The following is a 17,991-nucleotide window of genomic DNA, read 5'->3' as shown; positions in this document are numbered from 1 at the left end:
CTTCTGTGTTCAGGTGGATATTAAAAAAAATAAATCACTGGACCATATATTTATTTCTATTACCAAAGGATCAGGCTCTCATATCTCTGCAGAAATTATAAATGCTAATAATTTAATTCCAGACATGGAATGGAGGCTTGGTCATGAGCTTGTTCAGCCTGGTGGCTGCAAGGAGCTACACTTCCCTCTCCAAACATCTCACTGACACTGAGAAACACAGAAATGCACTTATTACATATTTTCTGGGGGAGAACTATTCTTAGTTGCCATTGTCCAAGCAGTCCAAGGCTTGGAGAGCTGCCCACCTCCACTGCCACCGTTGTTCCACACTCAGTTGCACTTCATGTCATGCAATGTATTCACATTTCTACGTAAGGCTCACAAAAAAAAAAAAAAAAGGAACATTTGCCAAAGCCATGATTCAAAATACCACACGCATGACTGGAAAAACCTTTCAGCTCCTGCCTAGCTCAGTCTCCATGGTACTGTAGTCAAGACAGGGAAATCTGCAGAGGATCTGCAACCAGACACCTCTTTAATTTTGGCTTTGCTTTCTGAATAGAGTCTTTAGGTTTAACATCCCACAGGGGGTTCCCTAATGGCATTTTAATTGCATCACAGTTTTCTTTCTGGCAGACACAGACATATTTGTCCCTTAATTTAATGTCTACAACGTGTTTCATCAGAGGGAGAAAAATTGTTACAAAAATCAAAATAAAGAACTCAGCCATGGGGAATACCTTTAAATGTAAAGAGTTTGTTTGGCAAGGGAAGAAGGGTGTTAGCTGGGGATTGGTTTCTTCAGCAATACCTCATTACTAACAAGCTTTCCTTTAGTCCTGCCATTTAACTCCAGAAATTGTGCTGTGGTCTCACTTCACAAGAGGCAAGTCATAGTTTCATGGAATCATGGAATTGCAGAATGGGTTGAGTGGGAAGGGAATTTAGAGATCACTCAGTGCCACCCCTGCCATGGCAGGGACACCTTCCACTGTGCCAGGCTGCTTCAAGCCCCAGTGTCCAACCTGGCCTTGGGCACTGCCAGGGATCCAGGGGCAGCCCCAGCTGCTCTGGGCACCCTGTGCCAGGGCCTGCCCACCCTGCCAGGGAACAATTCCTAATTCCCAATTCCCAGTATTCCCATCCATCCCTGCCCTCTTTCAGTTTAAGGCCTTTCCCCCTTGTCCAGTCACTGCACGCCCTTTCCAAAGTCCCTCTCCAGCTCTCTTGGAGCCCCTTCAAAGCCCTGTGACTCAGTTGTGTTGACTGCTCAGCACTATCATAGTTCAGGAACTAATCCAGTTATAATTCTCACATGAGTATTTTTAAAAAAAGAACCAACACTTGCAAAGCTGAAAAAATTAGTGCACATCTTAAATACTAAAAGAAAATATAAAATATAGCATTATTTTTTCTACACAGTGTTTCTGCTAATTTTACCCTTCTGTGTTAAGGTAGGTATTAAGGAAAAAAATCAACTGCTGCTGACTTTCAGTTAAAAAATAAAATATGTCATAGAGATCCTTCAGTGGTTGGCAACATCATCTTTAGGAGAAGGAAGAGAGCCTTCAGTGTTGCCTGGAAAATGTTGGCTTCACACACTTTTTCCAGGATGCCTCTAAAGACACCCCCTATGAAATCTGCCCTGTGTAAAAGCCCTGCAACTGCTCTGTCAGCCCCAGGACTGAAAAACAACCACAAGGGAAAACGCAGTCAGCACCTGCCACTGCGTGGTGGTGAATTCAGCCCTTCCTCTCATAACCAGAGCACTTGGGCAATATTTTCTCAGGTTTAGTTTTGCTCTCCTACCCCACACCACTAAATATAACCCTGGGATGCAGGCCATTTCTGTCCAAACAGAGCAAAACAAAGCTGCTTTTTGTTTCAGACATAAAATCTGAAGGAGAGCTTTTGTGATGATTCCTTGTGAGTGAAATGTTGCCTTTTTCTGCTTCCCTTCCACAAGTACAAATGGCATAAATGCATGAGTGAGCCTGCACTTTAAATTATGGACATTTGGAAACATCCTCCACCACCTGTCCTTATACCTGTGCAGATGTGGACCCCAACTCCCAAAAGCAATTCTGTTACAAAGAGCTATTTGGCCCATTCACTGATTTTTTAGGAAACAGAGAGCTGGCAACATCTTTTAGTTTACCTGGCACAGTTATTTAATTTTTTTTTTTTCTGGGGGAAGAAACTTGGGATAAAGGGACTCCATAGTGAAATATCCCATCAGTAGCAGCCTACAGCACTTCTACCAGCAATGGTGCATTAAAAACACTCTTGTAAACACTGAGCAGTAAATGATGTGGAAGATCCAGTAGCACAGAGCTTTTGGCAATCTGACAGGGCTTCTGAGATGGTTTTCTGATCTGAATATAAACACACAGGGGTGGGGAAGAAGATCATAAGTAAGTCATAACTTTTCATTGAAATCCAGAAGCAGATGGTCAAGAGTTTTGTCCCTTTAGCTCACTGGGTGGACAAGCAAATCCGCCATCCATCAAATCTCCTAAGGCCATGCTTAATTTCAGGCATGGAATCAACTCCATGGGATTTAACAGGACTACTCTGGTACTTCAAATTGAGTGTGTGCCCTAAACCACTGAGCCAGGGCTTAACTCAACTGCCTGGAACAAACTTCTACAGCACAGAAAGCAAAACTGAAAATGCAAGCAGATGCTAGAAAATGGTGTTTCTAGTGCCCAGAACAACAAGAGAGTGACTGTCTACAAACGGGTTTTTTTAGGACTTTCTGTGAGTCTGCTTTATTTCTGTGCCACCGGGGGAGCAGGGTGGAAAAGCAGCTTTTGGAAAGTGTACCCAGAATGAAGGGTGCAGCTCTGCAGTGATTCATCCCCAGCTCCAGGTCTGAAATGAAACCAGAGATGTTTTTCTTCACGGCTGCCTGTTATTTTTGCCCTTTGTAAATATACTGTGTTACACCTGGAATTTATAAAAAAGAAAAAAAAAACCTAAAAATTAAAAAGAGGTAAGACTACACACAGTCATGGTACCCAAGAACACTTGGTCCAGTCTTGAGATGATAAATGTCTGTTGAGAAAGTATTTTCTCCTTAGACCTGAAAGCCTCACCTTAAAGCAAGGTTACTTAAAATCACGCTGATTTGATAGTTAAATTTATCACCCATTCCTACCAAAGCTGACTGGAGTTTTGCCAGTCATTGACTCTGATGAAAGCAGATGTAAGTTCATAAATAAGTGTATGAAGCACATTTTTTCCTTTTCACTACGCTACTATTTTCCCCAGGTGACACAAACCACCTGTGTTGTGCTGAAATGCAAGGTGCCAGAGAAATTCAGATTAGGAATCAGCAAAACCCTACATGTGTCATTCCTGTAATATGAACTCCTCTGCTCAGTATTTCTGAGTTTCAGAGGGAAATAAATGAGAAAAAACATATTCTCCAAATATCTACATGTCTTCACAAGTTTACTTAGCAAGCACAGCTTGGATTACAGAGGCTGCTACAATGTCAGCTCATACTGAGGGCAGTGCAAAGCTTGCTCAGCCTCATCCTCATTCACTGCAGCCTCTCAGGTTGTGGTGAATTTGGTCAGTGCTTCCTCCCCAACGAGTTTGTCCCTGAAAAAGTGGCCTATGAAGAAAAAACCTAAAACTTCCCCAAAATTTATCACTTTGAAGCACAGTGGGGACAGCCAGATGCTCCCAGGTGAGAAGGAGCCTGTGCTGAGACTCTGAAAATCCCTTCCAGGGTGATTTTGGAGGTCTCAGCACTTGTCAGAGAATCAAAGAATCCTAGGATGGGTTGGGTTGGAAGGGAACTTGAAGATCACTCAGTGCCAACTCCCTGCCATGGCAGGGACACCTTCCACTGTGCCAGGCTGCTCCCAGCCCCAGTGTCCAACCTGGCCTTGGGCACTGCCAGGGATCCAGGGGCAGCCCCAGCTGCTCTGGGCACCCTGTGCCAGGGCCTGCCCACCCTCCCAGGGAACAGTTCCTGCCCAATACCCCATCTAATACTACTCTCCTTCAGTTTGGAGCCATTCCTTTTTGTCCTGTCCCTCCAGGCCCTTGTGAATATTCCGTTTCCATCCTTCTTGTCAGCTCCTTCAGGCCCTGCAAGGCCACCCTGAGCTCAGCCCAAAGCTTCTCCTGTGCAGCTGAACAATGCCAGCTGTGCCAGCCTTTGCTGCCAGCAGAGCTGCTCCAGCCCTCTGCTCATCCTGGAGCCTCCTCTGGACTCCCTTCCAAGACTTCTTGTGAGAACAAAATTTCCCACAGAGAACTCCAGCACAACAGAGCCATGGAAATGCCAGAAAACTCACACTGGTCGAAATATATGCTCCCACAGGCTCTTGCCCAACTGCTCAGTGACCTGGGATGGGGAGCTGTACACAAAAAAAGTAAATAAATGGGTGAGTAAGTAACTGGAGAAGGGATGGCCAGGGTGGGAACAAGCTGCTAGGTCTGTGGAAGGCAGGGAAGTCCCTCAGAAACACATTGCTGGCTAAAGCTGCTTAAACTGCTGCTGAAACCATGCTGACAGTCTGCTAATCTTAGCTATAAGGTGTCAAAAGCAGTCCTAAGAAGACAAAAGAAAAAAAAAGAAGAAAATTACAGTCCTCCCATGGCCACTCAGTCATGGCACTGCCCTGCTCCATGTCAGGCTTGGAATGGTCCAGCAGCCCCAGCAGACCATGGCCATGGGGATGGAATGGGGCATCCCCCTCAAACAGAGCACCCAAACCTGGGGAAAACTCCCCTGGATGGGGTGCCCTGGCTTGGTGGGTGCTCAGGGTTATGTGGGGCTGGCCCAGGGTCACTCAGAGATGTCACCTGAAGGTATCTCTGGCTCCTTTCTCCTGTGACAGAGCTGTTGGCTTTCTGTAAACACAACAGAAGGTGCTTCTTTACTGAGCTGTACACACAGCAACCATCCATCTTCAATCAAACAATAACTTTGGCTAATTCAATCTTTTCATTTTCTTTTTTATTTTCCTCCCCTAAGCTTTCCCCAGCCATCCTGCAACCCACAGCTGCTTCCAGCCTCAAGGCCATGGTGGCAAATGCAGGCAGTCAGAGTCTGGCTCACTAGAGGCCAGTCAAGCTATAAATATTCCATGCCTGGCTCTTTGTGCTCCCAGTGTGGGGAAACAGCTGGTTTAAGTTTGACTGCACGTTGTCATTTCTCCATTAGTGCAAACACTTCAATATTTCTTACGTGTCAGGTTGGAGTGAAGAAAGGGAAAGCAGGGAAGGGGGTCATGAAAAGCCAAAGCTAAGAAATGATGTTCTGTATATACATAATTTACAATTAGATTGCTGCCTGGGACAAGGCTGAGGTTTGACATGGTGATAGCTAGGCCAAAGCCACAACGACTTCCCAGTTGGCCTATAACTTTCAGGACCTATTTTCTCTTGTTTTTCTTTTATTATTTTTATAGAAATTCTATTATGATGGTAATGGATTACATTTCTCAAATTGTATTTCATTTCGAGACCTTTTAAGGCTGTTGTATTTGTGGTTTTGTGAAATATGAAATACCAGGAGATGGGGCCCTTCCCAAACCACACGTGCCTTCTTTTGTGGGCAGGGATCATACAGAAAGTTAGGAAAATGGAGCATGCCAGGCATAAACAGAACTGACATCTTGTATGGCAACCATAATCCCCCATGTCTGTGGAATGTCTGCTGATTTTCATGATTAGCTCTAAGGGGCTGTGAGGGTGCAAAATGCTAAAGCTCATGATTAGCCACTTTTCCTTACCTTCTGTTTTGTCTTAAAGAGCTATTCCTAAACTTTAAATACTGAACAACCCCACTGATGCTGCCCTGATCAAAATGAAACACCCACTAATGACAGGGCAGAGGAGAAAACTCACCACCACCTCTAAGTGCTCTGGACACAGCAAACAGGAAATAAAAAAGCAAGGATAGCAATAGTGCTAATGACCGCAATCACAACTCTTGCGGGGTCCTATGTCATTATTTGAAGATTATTTTTATACTTCACTGCCCATCTGAAAGCCTCTGGTTGCTGGGAATTCAGTGGTCAATCCCAAATGTAGCAGTGATAATTATGAATGAGCCCATTATCCCGGACTGGAAAGCTTCTTATTTAGCACCTGCCAGCCCAGCATCCCCCCAAAAAGCTTCCAGAAAAGCAAAATAGTTGTAGTATTAGTGAGCTGAGTTTGTTTTTCCCTTTGGCAACATGTCTGCCTCAAGAACAGAGCCAAACCATGCCCACACACACACGCAAGCGCTCGTGTTAAGCTGGTGGATTTTCAGAGCAAAGAGGAGCTTCTTGAAGCAGTCACACATCCTGACTTTGCCATTTTTCCAGCTTGGTAGGCAGCCACCCCACCAACCACCCAGTCAGTGGGAAAAAGGATTATCAGTCTGAGATAATCAATGTCTTTTTACCCAAAATTAATAATATTTTACCCAGGCAGCTCCAACAAGGAAAATCATCCTCTTAGGACACATCTCCCAGCTCTGCCCTGGGCTGCAGTAGGGGCTGACTCTGCTGGTGATGCCTTTTTTTTGGTTTTAGTATTAAGAGTTAGATATGGTTAAGGGATAAAGGGGTTTCATTTTGGTATTTAACAAGGATTTTTATGGTGTAGTAATTCCTCAAGGTGGAACATGCTGAAATGTATATATATCGTAGATTGCACATACAATTTTACAGATTTTGTAAATTAGCATATTTAACAAAGATGTCTTAGTGAGAGGCTTAAATGAATAGTGTGACATTTTTCTATTATTTTTTTTTTAGATAGGCTTAATTTTAATTTATATTATATGTTTTAGAGGGGGCTTTGGTTTTTGAAGACAGTATAAGGTTTTTTGGCTTTTAATTGTGAGGTTTTTAGGATGTTTGCTTTTTTGGCTTGGTAGAACATTAGGATTATGTTAAGATATTAGCTTTAAAGAATTACAAGTATGTATGTTAAGGGTATCGAGAATATAGAAAAGGTAGATAAAAAGAAAAGGTAAAAAAATCATCATGGCAGCACTGGAAACAATCCCATGGCCTGTGGGGGGCTTTGGGCCAGGCTTATTGTTTAGTCTGAGCTGAGGTTTCCCAGGAATGCCAGACTGGATGCCAGTGGTGTGCCACCAGATGTGGAGGGGACGTGGCACCGTGCCCCTGCTGCAGGGTTGCGCTCCAGGGCTGGAAAAAGCCTTGGGAAAACAAGTGATGTCAGGGGGGTGGATGCACATCAGCCCTGTCCCTCCAACTGCTGGACACTCACCAGGTGGGGCCAGAGGATGGGGCCAGAATTTTCAGTGACAGGATGAGGAGTGGTGGCCGTAAATGGAACCACAAGAAGTTCCACCTCAACGGGGGGAAGATTTTTTTTTACTTTGTGGGTGGCTGAACCCTGGAGCTGCTGCACGGGGAGAACAAGGAGTTTCCCTCTCTGGGGACATTCCAAACCCACCTGGACGTGTTCCTGTGTCTCCTGATCCAGGTGACCCTGCCTTGGCAACAGGGATGATCGCCAGAGGTGCCTTCCAACCCCAACAATTCCACTATTCAGTGATTCTGTGGGGCTGCTTAAACGCTCTAATTAGATCCACCAGTATCACACCATGATGCAGAGGTGCCTCTTACAGCTTAAAGCCTGCCAGCCTGGATCCCCGGGAGCAGGATGGATCTGTTGGAATACCGAGCTCTCCACATGGATGAATTCTCCCTCCCCAGTGCCTGGGCACAGCAGCTGTCACACATCCTGATGGTACAAGGTACCTCAAGGGCTCCCTATTCCAATTTGCTGGCGTGTATAGCACAAAGAATCTACTCCTTAGGAGACTTTACATCAAGGGAAAAAGAAAAAAAAGCACCAGCAAAGAAACTCAAGTTCACCCTGCACTCTGAAAAGTCCTCCAGTGTGTCAGACATTCTGAACCTGGAGAGTACAGAGCCTCTTTGATGAAAATTCAGGCAGTTACATGCAAAGAAAAATGGTATTTCCCAAAAGAGCCAGCACAAAAGATGTATTAAGTGATAATTTCATTCTCAAATGGTTTTCAAGCAACAACTGGTAGCACTTAAATCAACATTTCGCACATGATTAAATCCTAAGGACAACTAATTATTTCTGGCATTTCTTTAAAACTTCTCTATCAGCCAAGCTGATGTTGGAAAGCTTCTGCTGTGCTTTCACTGCAGTTAACTTTCAAAATACTTCTTCAATGAAATCATCACGCTGCTCATGGCAAGAGAAATTTATCTGTGGCCTGAATAAGACTCTGTGTTCCACTTCAGCCTGCCTGAAAAAGATGGATTACCTACAGTAAACGTCATTATTCCAAGCTACCTTTGTGTAGTCCCACCCATGGGCACGGCAAAGCCCTGTGGGTGAGTGTATTCCAAGACCACTGGGAAACCCATGGATTTATAAATGTGGTTTAAGCAGTACCCAGAGCCTCATGAGAGCATTTCCACAGAGTGAATTTCTCCCTAAATGCATGACATGAATTGCACTCATTGTGGTGGAATTGCTCATGCCTAATTTGATGGAATACATAAGGAACAATAAACAGCAAGGTAGCAGCCTGGCATATGCAGCCTCCAGATTTATACTACAGGGTGAATCTTTTTGGCCTGACCCAGGAGCAATAAATAGCAGCAAACAGGATTGTTACATTCAGGTGAAAGATTGACTGGAGCACAAAAGGTCTCATTAGATTTATGTACCTGGAAGGAACAGAATTAATGTACTTAGGGAAACTCAATTTGATACCACCTGTGACAACCTGTATTATATATGCAACTACAGCTTTAATTTAAACTTTTCTTGCTTTATTTAATTTAAGGTAAGCTCTCAGACTGTACTTTGTGGTGCTGGGCTGCAGGGTTTATCTTGAAAAATACTGTTATTAAAGAAAAGTGGGCAGCTAATCCCTGTGCAGCACACTGAAAACAACCCTTTAATTTCACTCTAATGGCATTTCTCTGGTATTCACAGGAATGCCAGCTCTGAGACTGTTAACTTTTGGAATTTAATGCAGGGCAATTACAGCCAAAGCATGTCTGGGGAAAGTCCTAGCAGAGGGGGCGCATTCCTTCTCTGAGTGGGTGCTTAACTGGGGATGTCTGAGGGGTTCAGTATGCTCCCAAAATTTTATACCCCCCTCCAAAGCACAGAATATATGGCCAGGAAGCTCTGACACAGGGAGAGCTGGACAGCAAAATTTGCAAAAGTTAACCTCTCCCTGGCCACCACTTTGTGGGATCTCATTCCCTGCTTTGCATCCTGAATTATTCAGGTCCAGGTGCCCACATGAGAGGACAGAGATCTGTCCTGGAGATCTTCAGGGCAGCACTTGCACAGCTCTGCAATGTGGGGTCGGATATTAGACTCCTCTGGGACAACTCAGATTTTAAAATGGGTCTAAACAGAGCAGGTACAGTTTTAATAAAAAATGAAATGCACTCCAAGTGCTCCAGGAACTGCTTGTGGTAATATTGAACATACAAAGCATTTTAAGAAGCGAGGAAATATTGTCATTTAATAATATCATTTAAGGAATTAAGTTTATGGACTGCAAAAGAGAAGAGTGGGGAAGGCTTCTGCAGAAATGAAAATGCAAAGTAACTTACAGAAAGGCAGGGTAGCACAATCTGATTCACACTTTGTTTTCCCTGAAACTGGCAGGAAAACCACATTTCAATTCCCACAGTGTAATAATGACATATTACATAGATGTATGTCAGATGTAGGAATGCCACAACATATTTATTTTTGTTGATTGGCAGTGTTGGTTCTCCATTAAGAGTGTAGTATTAAGATCTATTTTTACAGGCCTGAGCTAGGCCCTATAAAATAAAAATTCTCTGATGAAATAAACAGTGTTTCTTAATGACAATAATTTTTAAACTATTTTTGTGTATGGTATAAGCATGCAATATTTTTTGTTCTTCTGCTATTTTTTTTTTGTAGCTTGTAAACAATTTTTTTCTTTTTCTTTCTTTTTTTTTTTTTTTTTTTTTTTTCTTTTTAAGCAAGTCATGCCTTACAAAATGTATTGAAGTATGAATTTTCCTCACTGTCTCTATTTAGGAACCCTGCACTGATCCTTCAACAGGGAAGGCTGTAAAAAAAATTCAAGATTATTAAACAAACACCTTCCACTGTGCCAGGCTGCTCCAAGCCCCAGTGTCCAACCTGGCCTTGGGCACTGCCAGGGATCCAGGGGCAGCCCCAGCTGCTCTGGGCACCCTGTGTGCCAGGGCCTGCCCACCCTGCCAGGGAACAATTCCCAATTCTCAAGATCCCATCCATCCCTGCCCTGTGTCAGTGGGAGCCATTCCCTGCATCCTGGCACTCCAATTCCTGATGAAGGGTCCCTCCCCACAAGCACAAGCATTTCATGAGGATAGTACAGGCAGCTCTGAAGGAAAAGCAGGCACCTCTGTCCACACAAGGGGAATTTTGGCAGCTGCAATCTCAGCCACCTCCTGCTATTGACTGTGCAGGGAGCCACAGCATCACCCTGAGTGCTTCAGTGTGTGCACATACTAACAGAAAATATAGAATCATGGAATATCCTGAGTTGGAAGGGACCCACAGGGATCATCCAGTGCTACCCTTGGCCCTGCCCAGACCCCCAAAATCCCACCCTGGGCATCCCTTGCAGTGCTGGCCAAAGGCTCCTGGAGCTCTGGCAGCCTCGGGGCTGTGCCCATTCCCTGGGGAGCCTGGGCAGTGCCAGCACCCTCTGGGAGAAGAACCTTGCCCTAAAATCCAACCTAAACCTCTCAGCAACAATTAACCCTGATTATCTACTCTAGTGCACTTTATGGAATTTACACTGAGGGAAACTGTGACCAGTTCTCTTACAGAAATGCCAGCACAAATACTTCAGAGGCAATTTTAGGAAGCAGGTGAGACTGATTTTGAATCAATACACCATTTGTGATTATCCCTGTAAATTTGCTTAGCACAAAAAAAAAAAAAACAAAACCAAAAAACTTAAAAAGATACTGGAATAGATTAAAGACACCTGTACTTCTGAATAAGCAGCCTTACAAGAAAACTTCCTCTAATTCTTGGTAACTTCAGCTCACCATTTATTTCTACGTATCTCAAATCTTTGACTACTCACTGGAAATCCTGATTTGACTTCAGCACAATTCCCATCCCCACCACAGAACAGAGGAGGTGTGATAAGCTGGCAGACCACTTTGCCCTGCTTGCGGTGCTCATCTCATCAGCACAGCCAGTGTGAACAGCAACCACAGAGCCCAGGGCTGAGGTTTTCCTGAACAACTGACCCTGGGAGATGAGATTAAAACACAGGTGTTTGTGACAGGGAGATGTGAAGCACAAGCTCCACCGGTACATCACCAACAACTGTCAGAAACTCACTCTTCTGGACCTTTGCCCTTCAGCAACACCAAAGGAAAACTGTTTTGACAGTCAGACATTTTAAACAGGAAAGCACTTGTTTGGATAGCTTCCTTAAAAAAAAAAAAATTTAAATCTTCATTGTGTTTTTTCAGATGTCCCACAGGGTGCCCCTAAGCTTGAGAAAGCCACCAGTCAATATCCAAAAATCCACTGCAATACCTTCGCAGACTAATTGACACAAGTCTTCTTTATAGTGACATTCCCCAAAAAATGTCCTGAGACAACAGCCAATACACAGACACTGTGTGGCTACTGCCTGTTGAGTAATTTATTTTTCTGTTCCTTTCTTCTCCCCTGCCTGCCTCCGTATTTATGTTGTTTTTTCAGCATGAGTTCTTAAATCCAGCTCCACTTTTTGGCATTATGTTTACAGTGACTACAAAAGGAAAGATCAACAGTTCACTCCCTCTGCCATTACAAGATTTTACTTCCAGTGTTTTCCTGTTTGGTTATCTTTGGAGCAAAGACAACTGCCCAAATTGCTGGATTTGACAACTTCCATGGAGTGTTAGATCACACACACCACACCCTGTGATGGATCAATGGTGCTGCTCCAGGCTACAGCAAATCCCCGTTTTATTAACTTCAATATGTGCTCTTTCACCTGGTGTGCAAAGCAAATTCACATCCAAAAGCTATCTGCAGTCAGAGGAAAGGTATTGCACAAGCTCATGAGAAGTCTGTGCCTGTAGCACCATTTTAGACCCTCTGTAAACCTGAACATGGCTGGCAGGTCAAGGTAGGGCAACCTGGAGCCTCCAGGGATGGCAGCAGTGGCCATGTGGGATATCCTGACGCACCTAAAATGGTGCTAAATACACAGATTTAGACAACTGAGCCACCCCCATCACAAAAATCCCTGCTCTTGAGCCACCCCCAGCCTCATTACCTTGACCCGTTAACCTGGTTGGGGTTACACTCCATCTTGATGGTGACTCTGGCCGGGGGCTGTGACAACCAGTCCTGCTGGGGGACACGTGGGCTCATCTTGGAGGTCTGCCCATATTCACTGGAGGAGGAGGCCGTCATCTCTGTCTTGGCGAGGTGGGGTGATCCGTAGGCACACTCGAACAGGGACTGGTCTTCGCTCACCACCGATAACGCTTCCTGCAAACCAGAGACAGGTCAGGGCAGCCACGCCTCGGGGCAGACATCACAGGGCTCCCCAGGGAAAAGGGGCTTGTCCATCTCACCAGGAGGTGAGCAGTCTCATGCATCAAGGAAAAAATTAGGTTGGATGTTAGGAAAAAGTTTTTCACAGAAAGGGTGATAAAGTTCTGGAATGGCTGCCCGGGGAGGTGGTGGAGTCCCCCTCCCTGGGTGTGTTTAACAAAGCCTGGATGTGGCACTGGGTGCCAGGGTTTAGTTGAGGTGTTGGGGCTGGGTTGGACTCGATGGTCTTACAGGTCTCATCCAACCTAATGATTCTGTTCTGTTCTATCAGTTTTTAGGCACAGCACTGTTGCCATTGAAGGTGAGGACCCATGGGGACAGATGTCAGCAAATGACAGGAGGACAGGGGAATCTCTTCCTGGGAGACCCTCCCAGAGCAGCTGAGCAGAAACATGAACACTACCAAACACTGGGAACAGAGGAGAGGGCAGGGTGGGCAGCACAGCCCAGGTCTGTGGGGTCTCAGTAGAGATTCAGAGGGTGAGATCTGCTGAATGCAGCAAAAATTGCTGCCCCTAAGAGGAGCAACCAAAAGCCAGGCCCTACTGAGCCCATGGGATCCTCCTTTCCTTCCTCAGGGACCCAGCCAAGTCCTTTCTGGACCAGGAGCCAAGAGATCTGGGCACAACCTCTAATCCAGGGACACCATGCCCACCAGCCACTTCCTTCTCTCTCATGGCAACTCTTCCTGGTGGAAATCCCACTCCAGAGCTGTGGGCAGGGCTTCCCACCCCCTTCATGGCAGCATGGGGTTATGGTCATCGAGGGCAGCAGGGCCCATCAGGTGCCATCACATCTGTCTGGAGGCCAGACAGACATCAGAGGGAGGGACAGTGACCCTCTATCCCTGCTGCCAAGCATTCCTGCTGGCACCAATTCCTCCCCTGAGCTATCTGGAGCTGAGTCTGGTGAGTGAGGCAGTGCTGTAGCCACCACGTCCATCAGGAAGTGTGGGAAGAGCTGAAACTCCTGAAGGGACACATGCCACCTGAGATGAGGCTCCCCAGCCACAAGAGCAGTTCTAGGCTGCCACACTCCTGCTGTCCTCCAGCAGTGCACAGGCTCAGGGGGCACCCTCCAAAAGCAGAATTCTGAGGAAATCCACCTCCTCCAGGGGTCACTTTGCAGGGACAAGGTGCATAAGGCTGCACATTCCAGCACTGGAAGGGGCTGCCCAGGGAGGTGCTGGAGTCCCCATCCCTGGAGGTGTCCAAGGAGCACCTGGACGTGGCACTCAGTGACAAGGTGAGCACAGGGCACAGCTTGGGCTCGATGGGCTGGGAGGGCTTTTCCAGCCTTGGTGGCTCTGTGAAAGGACAGTAGCCCACTGTGTGACTCCATCCTGCCACCCTGGCCCTGTGGCACAGAACGGAGCAGGAGTGCAGCCCAGCACCTCCTCCCTGCCACTGTGGGGACAATCCCCAGCCCTGGGCTGGCGAGGAGGCTCCGTGTGAGCCCAGGGGCTGACAGCAGCTGAGGGGGAGGCTGGGCCAGCTGGCCATGGCTGCAAGTGTGGGGGCCAAGGATCAGGGAGTGGGGGGAATCCTGAGCCAGACTCGGGGCAGGGAGCTCCGTGAGGCAGCGTGGGTGGGCTGTGCTCCTGCCAGATCTGCTGCTGACGGCCAGAAATGCATGGTCCTGTCTGCAGAAGAGAAGGGAGAGAGAAAAAGGATGGGAGTTCCCCCAGCTCTGGGAGGGTGGGTGGTTGTCTGCAGGCTCCCACCCTCCCTGGCTGCTGGAAGAGGGCTCTGCCTAGCTCCAGCAGTCACATGCTGCCCTAAAAGCAGTGTTTGCTCATTTGAAGACCCATGGAGTGACTCTTGCATATGTTCTATGCAGGTGTAAGAGCTGGACTTCATCCTTGTGGGTTTCTGTTCTGTGATTCTACATTCCTCCTTTTTATCTGCCTGGTTTGTGAGCCCTTAGGGTGCACTCTGCTAATATTCATAGTTTGCTCTGCAGTTGCAAAGGTGAGGACATCACTTCCAGCTTCTTACTGCCTGTGAAAACTGAGACCACCCCTTAATCCCAGGGCTTGGGGAGTGGGATCTCAGGCCCTTCAAGTTCCCTGAGACTCATGATTGAATGACTAACACTAACACGGAGTTCAAGCAGTGATCTGCACCTTTGTACTGCTGATTTTCAGATGTCACCTGAGTGCAAAGGTCACCACTAGACTGCCACCAGCGACTTCTCCTTTACCATCCTTCCTTCTCTCCCACCACAATGAAACCAGCTACCTCTGCCTCTGGTTCTGTGAGACAAAAAGGATGCCAGAATAACACCTCCCCTTTTGTCACGCCTCTCAGGCCAGAAATCTTTGCTGTTGGTGGTCTAAAGACCCTTTTCTGAGAAAACCTGCAGACCAAGGAGGTGTTAGGGGAGATGGCCACTGGTCCCTTGCTCCCCAAGGGTTCTTCACTGGCTCTACTGAGAGACAGCAGGGAACTTGATGTGCTTGGATGATAAAGTAGCAGGGATCATGTAACAAGAACTAAAGAAAGAAGATGTTACTCTGGAAGGAAAATAAAGAGTTCTTTCTCAGCAGTCCATGAGATTTTTCCATGAAATAACTCCCCAAAATTAAATATATATGTGTGCACAAACACAACCTGGCCAGATGATCACAGTGCATCCCATGCCTGATGCTACTGAATGCACAGTTCCCTCTTTTCTGCCCCAATCCATGAGATGAAAAACACAAAACAAATGTCAATTTTGAAAGAGTTAGCTGCAGTAAATACACTAAAATGTGAATTATACAGGAGAAAGCTGATACAGGTTGCAAATAAAACACTATTTAACTCTGTAAACCATTTACTAACGGACCTTTTCAAAACAGGCACCAAGCACTATATAATGGATTTATTTCTCATCCTCCCCCACACAAGTGACACAAAGCAAATTCTTCTAGTTCCTATTAAAAATGACTCCACCTAATGTAAGTTAATTTATAGATATTTAGGGTAAGTATAAATGTAAAGAGCAACAAGAAAAAAGGGGTTTTCTATTTATTGGCATTACTAATGACAACAAACACTGCTTGTACTATGGGTGTCCATTATGTTGCCTGAAGAGGGAAAACATTTAAACTTCCTGATGAGCACAGTAAATACAAACCAAATTACCTAGGGCTGTGTGAATATCTACAACTATGGATACAAAACAAGACAAACATAAATGAGCCCAAGATACAGACTTCAACTTCACAAGAGGAAAATTCCTGGAGAAAGCAAGCTGAGCCTGAGTTTATCTGTGGTTTAACAGCACTCATCTGTACTCCATCCTGCTGGTTATCAGTTAGTGCTCACTGACAGGTCTGGGAAGGCTCTGGAGGAATCACTGAGCTCCTGCCAGCTTTGTGTGCTGTGGGTCGGGCCCTGTGTGGAAGATCATTAATGTGTGCTCCACAACATCCTCTGATATTCACCTTCCCTGGTCTTGGTGGCCTGTCTGGAAGGACAGCAGGACATGCCTCTCCCCTCCCTGGGTGACAAAAGCTGCCCTGGCCATTGAAGCCTGTACAAGATGTGAGGAGTCAGCACATCTAAAGAACGTGGCCCGTGCTGGAATCAACCTCAGATCCTCTTCAGCCTCTTCTTCCTCTCAGTGATCTTAAATCAGAGAATCAAAGGATGGTTTGGGGTGGAAGGGACCTTAAAGATCACCTCATTCAACCCCCCTGCCATGGCAGGGACACCTTCCACTGTCCCAGGCTGCTCCAAGCCCCAGTGTCCAACCTGGCCTGGGACATTTCCAAGGATGGGGCAGCTGCTCTGGGCACCTTTGCCAGCCTCTGCCCACCCTGCCAGGGAACAATTCCTAATTCCCAAGATCCCATGCAGCCCTGCCCCCTGGCAGTGGCAAGCCATTCCCTGTGTCCTGGCACTCCAATCCCTTGTCCCCAGTCCCTCTGCAGCTCTCCTGGAGCCCCTTTAGGCCCTGGCAGGGGCTCTGAGCTCTCCCTGGAGCCTTCTCCTCTCCAGGTGAGCACCCCAAGCTCTCCCAGCCTGGCTCCAGAGGGGCTCCAGCCCTGGGATCAACTTGGGCCACTTAAAAGGTGAGGATTTCTGGCCCAGGCTTTTCTAAATCCACTGACCCTCCAAGACCCAGGGAGGCTGAACAACCAGAACTCAGCCTGGCAGAACCACCCCTAGAGCTCATCCTGGGGAAAAGCACGGAAACAGCAGCCAGCAATAGGAAGCATTTCTCAGTTATACAGGAATTTCTGATAATGGGCATAACTTGGTGTCCCCAGACTGTGAGCTGTGAAAGGAAGGCTCCAACAGCAAACTGCTGTCCTGGAACAGCTGACAGAAAGCAGTGTGGGTTACTTCTTTCCTAAATACTGGGACTTCATAATCTGTTTTGTGTTATAATTGCAAATGCAAACTCCTGGACCAAATCTAATATAAAAATTGTCAGAACTCACCATCATGAAAAAAATAGCAGCATGGTCTGGCCACGTAGAAATGTAAACAAAGCTATTAATACTGACAATGTTTGGCAAGGTTTTATTACATATGGATGCCAGTTCTATTCCTAGTAAATGCTTTTCATTACTCATTTACATGTTAATCTCTTTCATCCACATTAATGCTGTCCTTGGAGCAGTTTGGCCACATCAAGCCATAAGTGGGATTAAGAAATGTAAACATTAATAATTATTACAAAATAGATGCATTACAGGCTTCTTTCAGTTTTGCAAAGGTTTGTACCTTTTGGACAATAATTTTAGCAGTGAATGGGTCATATTCCTGTATTTCACATGATGCAACATATTCTCATGACATTCTAGTAATTAATGTCTGCAGTAAAGGGATATGAAGAAAAGAACACACGGAGCTTAAAGGAGAAGGTGGGAAGGGTCTTTCATGGAGGTCTGTGAAGCAGAGTTGTTGGTATTTGAGGTCAATATTGAACATGAATATTCTTTATATCATCTTCCTTTCTCCACATATTTCCTCTCATGACATCACAGGAAAAAAAATAAAAATCCACAAAACCTAAACAAACCCGTGTTCCTTCATTATATTCTTTTTATATTTTAATTGCTTGTACTAAGCCAAACCTGGCTTCTCTCTTGGACTTTCTGTACTAATGATAAAAGAACAAAACGATTTCTCTATTTGGTTTTGACTTACACTTCACTGATAAGTTTAAAAAAAGAAAAAGAATAACAGACTGACAAATCTGTAGAACAATAGGTACAGCAACGCCTTTAAAGTAGGCATAAAGTCATTAGGACAAAGGTGTTTACTTAATCAAAGGCAAGATTACTTGGCCTAGAAACATGAAGTTACAGGAAATGTGATTGAAGTAGTTCCCATCATGAGAAGTACATGCAAGCTGCCCCCTCCTTTAAATGCAATGTCAGGAACTAAGGACAAAGACTTTTTTTTT

The 17,991-nt window shown here is 45.7% G+C and overlaps 1 protein-coding gene across 5 annotated transcripts in view; it reads right to left on the bottom strand.

Moving 5' to 3' along the window:
• ERG (ETS transcription factor ERG) overlaps positions 1–17,991 on the bottom strand; it is a 138,631-nt gene that overhangs the window by 18,944 nt on the left and 101,696 nt on the right. For all 5 annotated transcript variants that reach the window (XM_038138184.1, XM_038138163.1, XM_038138201.1 and 2 more), the window contains one exon: positions 12,305–12,522. In XM_038138184.1, coding sequence (XP_037994112.1) covers positions 12,305–12,522 — 218 coding nt within the window. The remainder of the gene's footprint in view (positions 1–12,304; positions 12,523–17,991) is intronic.

Source organism: Motacilla alba, chromosome 1, assembly GCF_015832195.1.
Source record: "Motacilla alba alba isolate MOTALB_02 chromosome 1, Motacilla_alba_V1.0_pri, whole genome shotgun sequence".
In the NCBI taxonomy this organism is placed as follows: domain Eukaryota; kingdom Metazoa; phylum Chordata; class Aves; order Passeriformes; family Motacillidae; genus Motacilla; species Motacilla alba.
The sequence above is the reverse complement of the archived record's forward strand: the minus strand, read 5'-3'. Positions and strand labels throughout refer to the sequence as shown.